This window comes from Pelecanus crispus, chromosome 2 (assembly GCF_030463565.1).
Source record: "Pelecanus crispus isolate bPelCri1 chromosome 2, bPelCri1.pri, whole genome shotgun sequence".
NCBI lineage: Eukaryota > Metazoa > Chordata > Aves > Pelecaniformes > Pelecanidae > Pelecanus > Pelecanus crispus.
In genome coordinates, this window is record NC_134644.1 from 138,885,261 (window position 1) to 138,897,508 (window position 12,248).

The 12,248-nt window shown below is 39.1% G+C and overlaps 1 protein-coding gene across 1 annotated transcript in view; it reads right to left on the minus strand.

Moving 5' to 3' along the window:
* Positions 1 to 6,469: 6,469 nt before the first annotated feature.
* Positions 6,470 to 12,248, minus strand: part of TRPA1 (transient receptor potential cation channel subfamily A member 1) — a 37,391-nt gene continuing 31,612 nt past the window's right edge. Inside the window, exons 24-27 of the mRNA XM_075705865.1 lie at positions 11,259 to 11,327; positions 9,193 to 9,303; positions 8,577 to 8,674; positions 6,470 to 6,701 (exon numbers count right to left, since the gene is read on the minus strand). Of these exons, the coding sequence (XP_075561980.1) occupies positions 6,470 to 6,701; positions 8,577 to 8,674; positions 9,193 to 9,303; positions 11,259 to 11,327 (510 nt within the window). The remainder of the gene's footprint in view (positions 6,702 to 8,576; positions 8,675 to 9,192; positions 9,304 to 11,258; positions 11,328 to 12,248) is intronic.

Below are 12,248 nucleotides of genomic sequence, written 5' to 3' on the forward strand. Positions count from 1 at the left end.
ATTTCAGCAGGAGAGTTCTCCTCTACCCATCCTCTATAATCCAATTTTTCACATTACAGGTTCTTTACGGAGATCTGAAGGGGCAATATTTTGGTGTGAAATGTTTGACGAAGCCACATCTTCAGTATGTTTCAGGTAAGAAAAGGGTCTTTAATAACCAGACCAGTTATCCCCAGGGCATTCAGCCCCCTGAGCTGGAAGACAGGGACGGGGAGCAGAATGGAGCCGCCATAATCCAGGAGGAAGCAGTTAACGGCCTGCTACGCCACCTGGACACTCACAAGTCTATGGGGCCTGATGGGATCCACCTGAGAGTAGAGGGAGGTGGCAGAGGAGCTCACCAAGCCACTCTCCATCATCTATCAGCAGTCCTGGTTAACAGGGGAGGTCCCAGATGACTGGAGGCTTGCCAATGTGACGCCCGTCTACAAGAAGGGCTGGAAAGAGGATCCAGGGAACTACAGGCCTGTCAGCCTGACCTCAGTGCCGGGGAATGTTATGGAGCAGTTCATATTAAGTACGCTCAACAGGCATGTGCAGGTCAACCAGGGGATCAGGCCCAGCCAGCATGGGTTCATGAAAGGCAGGTCCTGCTTGACCAACCTGGTCTCCTTCTACAACCTGGTGACCTGCCTAGTGGATGAAGGAAAGGCTGTGGATGTCATTTACCTGGACTTCAGTAAAGCCTTTGACACTGTCTTCCACAGCATTCTCCTAAGCAAGCTGGCAGCTCATGGCCTAGGCAGGTGTACTCTTCACTGGGTAAAAAACTGGCTGGGTGGCCAAGCATGGAGAGTTGTGGTGATTTGAGTTAAATCCAGTTGGTGACCGGTCACAAGCGGTGTTCACCAGGGCTCAGTCTTGTTTAATATCTTTATCAATGATCTAGATGAGGGGATTGAGTGCACCCTCAGTAAGTTTGCAGTTGACACCAAGTTGGGTGGGAGTGTCGATCTGCTCGAGGGTAGGATGGCCCTGCAGAGGGACCTGGACAGGCTGGATTGATGGGCCATGGCCAACTGTATGAGGTTTAACAAGGCCAAGTGCCGGGTCCTGCACTTGGGTCACAACAACCCCATGCAACGCTACAGGCTTGGGGAAGAGTGGCTGGAAAGCTGCCTGGCCAAAAAGGACCTGGGGGTGTTGGTCGAGAGCTGGCTGAAAATGAACCAGCAGTGTGCCCAGGTAGCCAAGAAGGCCAACAGCGTCCTGGCCTGTATCAGGAATAGTGTGGCCAGCAGGAGCAGGGAGGTGATTGTTCCCCTGTACTCGGTGCTGGTGAGGCCACACCTGGAATACTGTGTCCAGTTTTGGGCCCCTCAATACAAGAAAGACATTGAGGTGCTGGAGCGTATCCAGAGAAGGGCAACAAAGCTGTTGCAGGGTCTGGAGCACAGGTCTTATGAGGAGCGGCAGAGGGAACTGGGGTTATTTAGTCTGGAGAAGAGGAGGCTGAAGGGAGACCTTATCACTCTCTACAACTACCTGAAAGGAGGTTGTAGTGAGGTGCGTGTCAGTCTCTTCCCCCATGTAGTCAGCGATCGGATGAGAGGAAATGGGCTCAAGCTGTGTCAGGGGAGGTTTAGATTGGATATTAGGAAAAATTTCTTCACAGAAAGAGCAGTCAAGCATTGGAACAGGCTGCCCAGGGAAGTGGTAGAGTCACCATCCCTGGAGATATTTAAAAGACATGTAGATGTGGCACTTTGGGACATGGTTTAGTGGGCATGGTGGTGTTGGGTTGATGGTTGGACTGATGATCTTAGAGATCCTTTCCAACCTTAATGATTCCAAGTTTCTATTTTCATTAAAAAATAATCCATCCCCCAAGCCAGGAAACATGAAATTATTACTCTACCCTTAATTGGTTTAGTGGTAGACTTGGTAGTGTTACGTTAATGGTTGGACTGGATGATCTTAAGGGTCTCTTCCAACCTAAAGAATTCTATGATTCTATGATTATACAACAGAGTAAGGAGAATGCAAGGCTATTTCTCTGGAGTCAAAATGAGTCAAAAAATGTTGGAGGCTTACTTACAGAGTGGCTCTGTCTTTGGTCCAGCAGCATAAGATCATATAAAGGAAACAAATATGCACACCAGATAGCTTTAAGCAGGTTATTTCCCACCTACTGGGTATTCCAGCCCTAAAATAGTCTCACTCTAGTCCACTTCAAATGCAGGCACTTCAGGTTTTCTCATAAGGAAGCATTTTATTGCTCCAGCTGATTTTAATTCACTTGGGCAAAGTATTTTGCTCGTCTGTCCTTCTCAGCAAGAATCCAATGTATTCACTAGAAAGCCAGGCCTCTGGATGTTTGGTTTCAGCAAAGGATTGCCAACTTGTTTCAGACTGCTAAATCACACAGTAATAGCATTTCTTGTCTCAGATTGTGACCTTCCTGTGTGTCACACAGGTGAGGCACAAATCAACCCTCCTGGCAAGAACTCTTGGCGATGTCCTGGTTTTGGTGCAAGGAGATGGTACTGTTGCCTGACCCATGCTGCCATTCACTTTGAGGAGCAAACATTGCCAGCACTCCTGAGCAGCAGGAGATGAGCTGGAATATTTACCCTCACTCTCAGAAATATTTAATATACAGTCCTGAGAGACAGAAAAGGTGCCCACGTATGCCTACAGAACTGTCCATATCCCGAATGAAGAGCAGGTGGTATTTCCATACAGATTAAAGGGAAATGGGTGATGAAGACTGGATACAGATATACACCCATCACAGTTTGCAGATACTACGTTCGCAGCCAAAGAATCAATTTCAGCAGTTAAATTTATCCATGTTAACTGCTATGTGTGAATTTAAAAATTCACATGATGACACTTCCAGTTAACATATATGGACGTGTCTAACCAGATTGCTTCTAGAGATGGCTGAAATGGCCCAGCATCTTCACCTCAGTCTACACAATTCTTTTCAAACATAACTGTGATTTTTATTCCAATTGATACTACATGTCTTAAGTTTCTTAAGCTCCATTCTTTTCGTACTTAGACTCTTATTACATATTTCTATCACATGGCAATTAAATAATCAGTCTGATGATTTCCACAGGTTAACTAATTCAATGCTGTGACATTAGCTAATATAAAATACCTTCTATCTGTCTTTCCATATAAAAACTGTTGACCAAAATTGGGTTTTGTTTGCATATTAATGAGCATACAGGTGGATTAACTGTTTTCTATCCACTGTTATTTCTATATCTGCTCAGACCTGCACCTTCATGAAGCTTAAAAGCCAGGCTCTAACCCTGCATCTTTACCTGAAACTGCAGGAAACATCTTTTTTGAATTTCTGTGTTTTCTTCCAGGAACTGGCCAGTTTTGGTTCTGCATAGGACCAAGAGAGTCCTGCTCCATATCCCAACCACCATACAGTTTTCTATCACCCTTGGTTTGCACAGTTCTACTCTCACTACAATGGAAATGACCATTTCTCTGCCAATCTATCCTAATGGCCCTGGTAGCCTGTGAATGCATACCAAACCCAGGAGCAACTACCTAAACCAATGTATCATAGATCCTAGCGTCTATTCAACTACCTATTTGTGTGCAAACTACCCAGTAAATAATGTGTATTTGGTAATTTTTTCCTTAAATCCAGCCAGTTGAAAATATTACAGATCAACTTTAATAATGGCTTTTACATTCTAAAAATGTGAATAATTTAGTTAGTTGTATGGGTGCATTTACCTTTATAAATGGTATTATCACACACCATGGAGTCTGTCAGAAGCGTTTGCATTACCAAAATCACTTCTGTATGCCATGACGTGCATTGGCTTCCTAATAATGTGCCAATACTGGATTTAGATCCACACTGGATATCCAACCTGTCTAGTCACTCTGATTTGTGGAAGACCTGTTGCTAAGAATTTTAACAGGCTGCGAACCTGCTACAGCTAAGTCACAGAAAATGAAGTAAAGCAAAACCACTTAGCAATCTGGAAATTTCTTAAGGCCCACCATGAGATGGTCCTTCATGCAGGCAAACTATGCAATGGCGTTAGGGTCAGCTTTGGATGCGTATGGTTATCTGTATTTTCCACCAGAATGACAGCTGCTAAATGAGTGAAAGAAGGAAAGACTGAGGGGGAAAAAAAAAAGAAAGTTGTAAGTTAAAAGCTCAGGAAAGATTAAATCCCTGTCCTGAGAGGCTGCTGTGTACAAATGTCTCAGAGTTCTGTTTAAAGAGGCTTGAAAGGCTTAAAACTATAAATGCTGACTACTTTGCTTCTGCTGTAAGCGTACTGCTGTTCCTTTTCACTTAAAACTATGCATTTAGGCCCGGTTTACTTGTTAAAAAATGTTATTGCTCACTGCCATCTAGTGTTAATGGTACAGATTGTCAGGAACTTGAAATTACTTTTCTGGCTTTAAGAATTAAAAATTTACATTTTTCAAGTTTGGCCTTATCCTGAGAACCTGCAAATTCCTGTTTCCACTGACAGAGGGAGCTGCAGATGCACAGTAGCTCAGAAAAATCCAAACACCTAGGAATAGATTGGAGTTCAGAGGCCACAAAGCAACTTCAATGACTACAGTTCCCTTCCATGTTACTTCCTTGATTCTGACTCCGCTTACTGGTCCTCTCACTCTGTTTCACTGGGTCACACCAGACTGGGTCCTGAAGCAGAGCCCACAGCTGCTCCTCCTGCAGCCTGCAGGGCAGATGCAGCGTGCTTTGCAGCACATGTTCCTCATCCTTGCCAAGAGAAAACTGGAGATGCTGTTATGCTCCCACTACCTATGCGCCGCATTTCTTTCCACCTGGGTATGTGAGAGCGATGGTACACACCTGATCTCAACAGCACAGTTAGAACGTGATCCAGAGGCAGACTTCAAGATGGGGCCTCTGGGGCACCCAGGAGTACGTTTGTGGACGCAGTCACACAGCAATGCGTATGTCCATGCCCCCAGTTTGTTGTTTGAATGGAGTAGCCAAGTGCTTATTTCGTGCCTCAAAGTATGACTTAATTATTACAGTCACACTTAAATGCAAAATGCCTATGCAGATTCTGGGAGGCAAATCTAGAACAGAACTTCTGTTTTAATAGCAAACATCTTCAGTTACAACTGGCGTGGATTTATGCCACGGGACTCACACGTACCAATGAATCTTGCTAGTGAAGAGAAACAAACTCCAAATGATTCCTGAATCTCTACACATGCCATCCACCATTTGACACTGAGCAACTGTTCACCTCAGCAAGTGTAGGAGAACAGGCAAAGCCAGCGATAACCTCCTCCTTTCTCTATTTTAACAGGCAAGGATTTGAAGTCTCAAAGCTGAGATAAAGCAGTTGGGTGAGAAAGCATTTTCCCTACTGAGCAGCATGTCATCCATGGCAAGTTTAAGGCACAAGTCTCAATAATTTACAGTGCATCTTCCTGAGTTTTCTGAAGATTGGACAAGTTCTGTACAGTGTGAATTACCTTCTGGTGGCTATCTTTTAAATAAACAGGAATCGTAATTGTTCTTTACATGGAGAACTAATATATATTAAGATCTTAAAGAAAATGCCTGAATTCAAAAGCAGACCACAGAGTGTTACAACCACATACAGTCATAATTAGTTTATTAGCGCTGTTTTTGAAACAAATATACTCAGGTACTTAAACACAGTTTAATTCATGTTTATTTCCACATTTGATATAGTACTCTATATTACATAATGCACTGAATATCCAGTAAATAAATAATAAAACCAAAGTGCAGATTAAAGTAGCAAGGTCAGTTTTTAGGTTATTGGGAAGGCCCAAATCACATTAGCAGTATAAGGACAGCAAGTTGTAAATGACTAATATTTACCATGTCATTCTATCGTTGCTATATGCATGCTAGTACAAATGATCCCTCTGAGAACTGCATATAGTTATCTACAAAAGAAAACAGTCCTTCCCTTACATTACATTTTCGTGATCTTTTTATTTCTTACCTTTCAGGCCTGATCCTGCAGTCCTTACTCAGCAAAACTTCCAATGCAATCTGTCAGGTTAGTTTCTTACTTTTTCTTTAAGCTACATAAAGCCCATTGGCTCTCTCAAAACATCTGAATACTAAATGATTAGAGTTTGAATTTCTAAAAATTCAGAAATTCTAAAAACATTCGTAACAGAAAATAACATAATTAAGTACAGACCTAAGAGTATTAGCGCCAAATCCAGAAACAGATCTAGACAGAAGCCTTGGGAACTGTCAGGACAGCAAGGTTGGCATCTGGTGAGTTAGGCACTTTCCTGATTAGCCAGCCACTTTTAGGATCACAGTTTTGGATGTAGACATCTTCAGTCTCTTTAAATACTGTTTTCAGCACCTGCATCCTTTTTTCAGCTCTGGCCTTTTTTTATACTTGAATACATTACGTATCACATTAACGTTATGCACAGACAATAAGAGAAGTGACCCTAAAGTAAACCAAAATGATAATACAACATGATATCACAGCCATGTCTAGAAGAAGCTATTGTTCTTTTCTGTGCTTGGGTTAGGCACATTTGTTTTAACGGCTTTTAACACTGTATCCCATTTACTATTCTTGTGCTCTAACTGCCTTTTCCTAAACTTGTGCTGAAATAAGTCATTGCTGTCTTCATCCTCAGCCTCTGACACTATCTCCATTTTTTGGATGATCAGTTTAATGAGGTCATGTTGCTTTTCCAACAGTGTTGATATATCTTTGAGCCTAAAAAAACAAAAAAGAAAAAAATATGCATACAGCAGGCTTTGTTGTTTGGTTTCAAATGACATTTCAGTCATTAAAATCACAGATGTAAAAGACCTGACAGTCCTCAACTTCACCCTTCTGCTAACAAAGAATATTACCTGGAGTACATGTAATTTTTCAAGCTGTGATAATCCTCCAGGTTTCAGTAAATTGGATTAAACAACAAATTCCTGGTTCTTGAGAAAAGTAACTTACTATATACTTAAGGTAAGAGCAACTTCACTCTCAAAATAAAATTCTAAACAGTTCTATCAAAAGTTTTTCCTATTGACTGAAGTAGTCTGGCAAGAAAAAAGGGCCAGATTTGCAATGGCAATTAAGCATCCACAAGCATTTTTACAACTACTTTAACAACATATGAGAGATACTGATGAGGCACTTAATGATCTCTCTTAAAGTACTATCCAAAGTGCAATTGATAAAGAGTTAACATCAGTTAGCATCATGCCTACAGAGCACATTATCCGTTATCTTTTAAGAAACAATGAAAGAAATTGGAAATGTGTCTAGAAATTGTCTTCATAAAACAGGCTTTTTGAAAATCTACTTTTCAGAATGTCTAGAATCAGAAAATTACAGCATGAAATATACATTGTGACTGAAAAGGTTCTCCGTGAAGGACAGTTTGGGGCTTCTTTAGATGTAGTTGCCTATTTTTTCCCACAAGAATTAAAATAGTGCAGCAATTAGCTAACATGAATACAAAGCAAAAAAATTCCCACCCCAAATCAAAACCCAAAAATATATACACTCAGCACTGATTGCAGCTAGCTTCAGTAGGAACTATTCTGAACTCTGACAATAAAAACATACTGGCAACATAGTAAAACAAAGTTTTCAGCCAGTATTTTCAAAGCAGTAAATATAACTTGCCATAGTGAAATGGCTACAAGTTATTCTATTCCAAATAATTTTATAAAATGATAGTTTTCCTCCCTCTCTGTAGGGAAAAAAAAAGAGTATTGTTCTATGCTGGTTCCTAATGCATTGATGTAGCATGGATTTGAAGACAGACTTGTTAAATTCCATGGTTTGCCTACATTTGTAGGGTGTATTCTCACCCCTTCAACTCTTCCTGACTCCTTCGTGCAAAAAAAAAAAAAAAAAAACAACCAACCAAACGACTTAATCAGAATCTCTGCAGGAAGACAAAAATTTAGTAGATTAAAAAGGGGGGGGGGGGGGGGGGGAGAGAGACCAGGGGAGAGTGAGACAGAGTGAAAAAGAATAGATTTTCCTAGCTGTACATTCACAGAAGGCTTTTCTGAAACAATTCCTACCGATATATTGGTAAGATGAGTAAGAAAACTAAGTACAGAGAATTCCTTCCAAGGCTTTGGGAAACAGATGATTTGTTCAAAGGAGAACCTGGACACCAAATCCATTTCTGGGGAAACAATCTGAAGCAGATTTACCATCGGACCAGTGGAAAGTCAGTTACAGATTGTGTATATTTGGAAACCAATTGGAATTACATCAATTGTGAGTTTAAAATAACCCTTGAAAACCTCCATACATAAACCTCTAATTCTGAAATGAAAATGCGTTTTCCTTATTACTTCAGTTTACTTTAATGAGCAAACAAGCCTGTCCTCTTTCTCTGCCGTGGGATAAAAATATTTCTCTACCACGCAAGTATTTTCGAAGTAAATACATTACCGAATATAAAATAATAAGTTACCATAGTGAGGGGAGCTTACTTAAGGACACTAGATACATTGCATTTTACTTTTTAGGTACAGTATGGCACTTTAGAACACTTTTTAAAATAGGAGTATATTTGTAATATTGGTTCTACTTATTTTTACAGCAATAAAATAACTCAACGAATACCTGTATTTCTGTTTCAGAACTTCCAGTTCTAATGTGGTATCAGTGCTCTGTGCATCTGTGGTAGAGTCCTCACACCCAAAGCAATACTGGAATACGCTCTAAACAAAACATGGAACCAAACTGAAATCAGATATTATAGTCTGACAATAGATTAAAAATCCCAAATAAGTGAATGGTAACAGTCTCCACACAGTGTTAAAGTTGAAAAGAGTTTCTTTTATGAAATTATTTTTGTATATTAAACATTTGTTTTGCAAAATTTGTTTAATCAGAAAATTCAGTCTAGCAACAACAGCTGAAATGGAAACAAATAAAAGAAGAAATACCAAAAGAGAATAATTCTATTTTCTGCCTGAGTAACTTTTGTAGCTTGTCTTGCTTAGTAAAGTCGCAGATCACTGAGAATTCAAACACTAATTATATATGAATAAGTTAGGCTGCACTCAAACTGATTTATCATTTTCACTGAAGACAGTCAAGGTCTAATCACGATTCCACTGATGTCAGTTAATGATTGAGTCTTATTAATGCAATGTTCCTAGCAATCTGTGTACAAAGTCAGTCAATCATATCACATTTTAGTAAGAATTCTTTAGTCTAAGATTCACCATCTTACCATAAACCCACAGTATCTTGGCCTGTTGGGATATACAGTGATTGATTCCTGGTCCACCCGACTTAAGAACCAAAATGGTAGCTTCTTCTCTAAGTTGGTGTGAAGATTAACCTAAACATAGTTTTGCATTTAGAATAAGATACATTCTCTTAAGATAAAGACACTTTGTCATGTGAAAATAACCATCATGTCATTACGTTCAAACCAGTATTACTAGACGTCAAGTCTCAGAGGATACAAACTATGGTATAATATTTGAACAGTCCAGCCCAGACACTAAAACCACCTAGTCATAGCAGTATTGAGTACTTTGGCAAAATAAATTATTCCTCATAGATGCACACTCTTATAATGAAAATTATTCCAAAACTGAGTTAGCTCTTGTGTAATGGCTTGAATAGCTCCTTAGTACATCGTGGGTTGCAGTACAGAGTCACAAGGCAGAAATGTTCAGAAGACAGAATACCTATCATAGCCACGTGTTTTAAGACCAAATAATAATGGGAGAGTGATTCTTTCTCTTTTTAATTGTGCTATATCCTTTTACTAGATTATGACAGAGTCAGTAGAGATTAAGATGCCAGTGCAATGCCTGTGAGAAAAGGAGCTTTCTCTTGGGTAGAAACAAGTATGTTATATATAAGTGTCTTTTCAGGTGATGCTACCTTCCAGTTGTTTTGAAATTGCTACAGAAATGCTGAGCATATCTATCTAAAAGAACAGGATGTACAGTATAAACCTATTGCAGACATCCATAATCCTGTCAAACATACAGAAGGTTACATGCTTAATAAAGATTTCGTAATACTGTCTGAAGTTGCAAGACACCATCCTTCCTGAGCATTCTGTTGGCAAAGAAATACCTAAACAGGTGAAAAGCATTAACTGCTACAAGAACTGCCCTTATACCTCTGCTTTACTCATTTGTATGTCTAGCAAAAGAAATATCTCTTGGAGGGAAATGTTACTCTAAAAGAGAATTCTTCAAATATGCTTGAACTAAGCAAGTACAGCATACAATTTAAAGTTATGTGACTACCAGAAGTAGAGCTGTTCTTGTTCTTGGGTATTCTGCCTGTGCACACTTCTTTATGCTCAGCCACCAGGTAGGCTCTGAAACTTTTTAGAAAATGCAGAACCAGCAGGGAACATAGGCAAAGCTACTCCCTGCATCAATTTTATAAATGGTCAGTTCCTCTCACAATACAGACTTTGAGCAGAACATCAAGGAAGCATGTGGACAGACAGTTTCTAAGAACATGTTACTGAGAAATAAGCTTTATTCTTTATTTGACAGGTGTATACTGTGTGTATTTCCACTTGTGAAAGTCAAGCTTGATACACAGTTCACAAAGAAAAAAAGCTTTTGAAAACTGTATGCCAAATTTATAATTTCTTAGAATGAAAATTTTATGAAGTTGTGCTACTGCTTTAGCCCCAGTATGTAAGCAGTAAGGACTGCATTTGCAAAAACTACTTTGAAAATAGATATCTACGACGCACAGTTTTCAAAAGCATATAGGTTACTGAAATCTTCTGATTTCAACAAAAAATCTGTTAGGTGGCTTTATACATCTTAAGGTACCTAAAAACATTTAGAAATGTGATGTTAAGTTCCTTAGTTATACCTGGTATTGCATAGTATCTTCTCAGTACACAGACCAGCATGAGCCTTCAGTATGCTGCAATGAATTTGGTGTCCTTTTGATTTCCGTGTACCTTAACCTTCTTTCCACTGCATCAATTCTCTCCTTAAAAAGCAACTCTCCATTTTCAAACATTGCATTTACTCATTTTGAGATTCTGTTGTTGGAATAACTCAGAATTCATTGAACTAACTGTTCAAAAGTTCCTTAAAAATGCATTCGCTTATACATTTCCTTGACAGTGAATCACACGACTGAAAATGAGATTCAGAATAGGATGCCCATATTCACCAAGTTGCTTTACAGAGATGCTAAGATATTAGTTAGGGATGTTGATGATAAATCAGCTAATTATCTGAATGGTGTTCTAACAATGATATCTACTTCCTATAGTTGGTACTTCTATGGTATGCTACTTACCTGCATTGCAATCCTTTTGAGTGCAGCATATTTTTGTACTTCAGCTATGTCCCCAACAGCCAAACCAATCTAAAAATACCAGAAAGATTTCATTATCTATTTTTCCATAGTCTGTGATTTCAATTGTATTTCTTATTCACATTTAAATCCAAAATTACTCTAAAGTTAAATTTATTTTGTTTCACTTGAATTTGGAAACATACCCCTTCTGTGCATATTTGGAAAATCCGTATCAAGAAATGTAGTAAGCATTTTTAATGCCAACTATCTGTCTACCAGTAAGGCAATAAAGAGCTACTTCAAAGATTTGTCAAGAACGACATCCCTTTTTTTTGACTCTTCATTACTGCTGTTATGTTAAAAAACTTGTTGGCCTCTTGATTGGACACGATCATGGCAGCAATAAATAATGTACAAAAACTGAATTGATTTTTATTCCTCAGCTCATATAAAAACCTAATTTCCTAAATAAAATTGATGTTCAGTGGAGCATGGCTGAAGATGTATTACATATGTTCCCCCTTTCTCACCATTACCAGGTTTTCTGATTCTTTTGTGCAGGTCAGGCTCATTAGTTAAACACTACTGTTGACCGCTGTTTTGTGTGCAATGAGGATCTGGGTTTTGGCTTTTTAAAATACATGTATTGTTAGTGCTACGTTATGACAGAGCAATGGGTTGAACCATTAAGACTATGTCTAGTCTAGGAGGCACAGATTTTTCAAAGTACTTCTTAAAATCATTGTTCCCCAATATTCTTTATCAAGACCTCATAATAATACATTGCAGCTCCAATTCAAATTCCATCACAGTTACTACCTAAAGATACACAAGATCCCTGCAAGAGTTAACTGTGGAAAAATACTCAGAACAGTAAACTGGAGGGAAAACAAGTCCAGGGAAAGGCAACTTTTTAATACATTACTGAAAATATCAATTTGTTAAATAATGAATGAATGTCATGAATCAGCACTAAAGTAATTCTATATG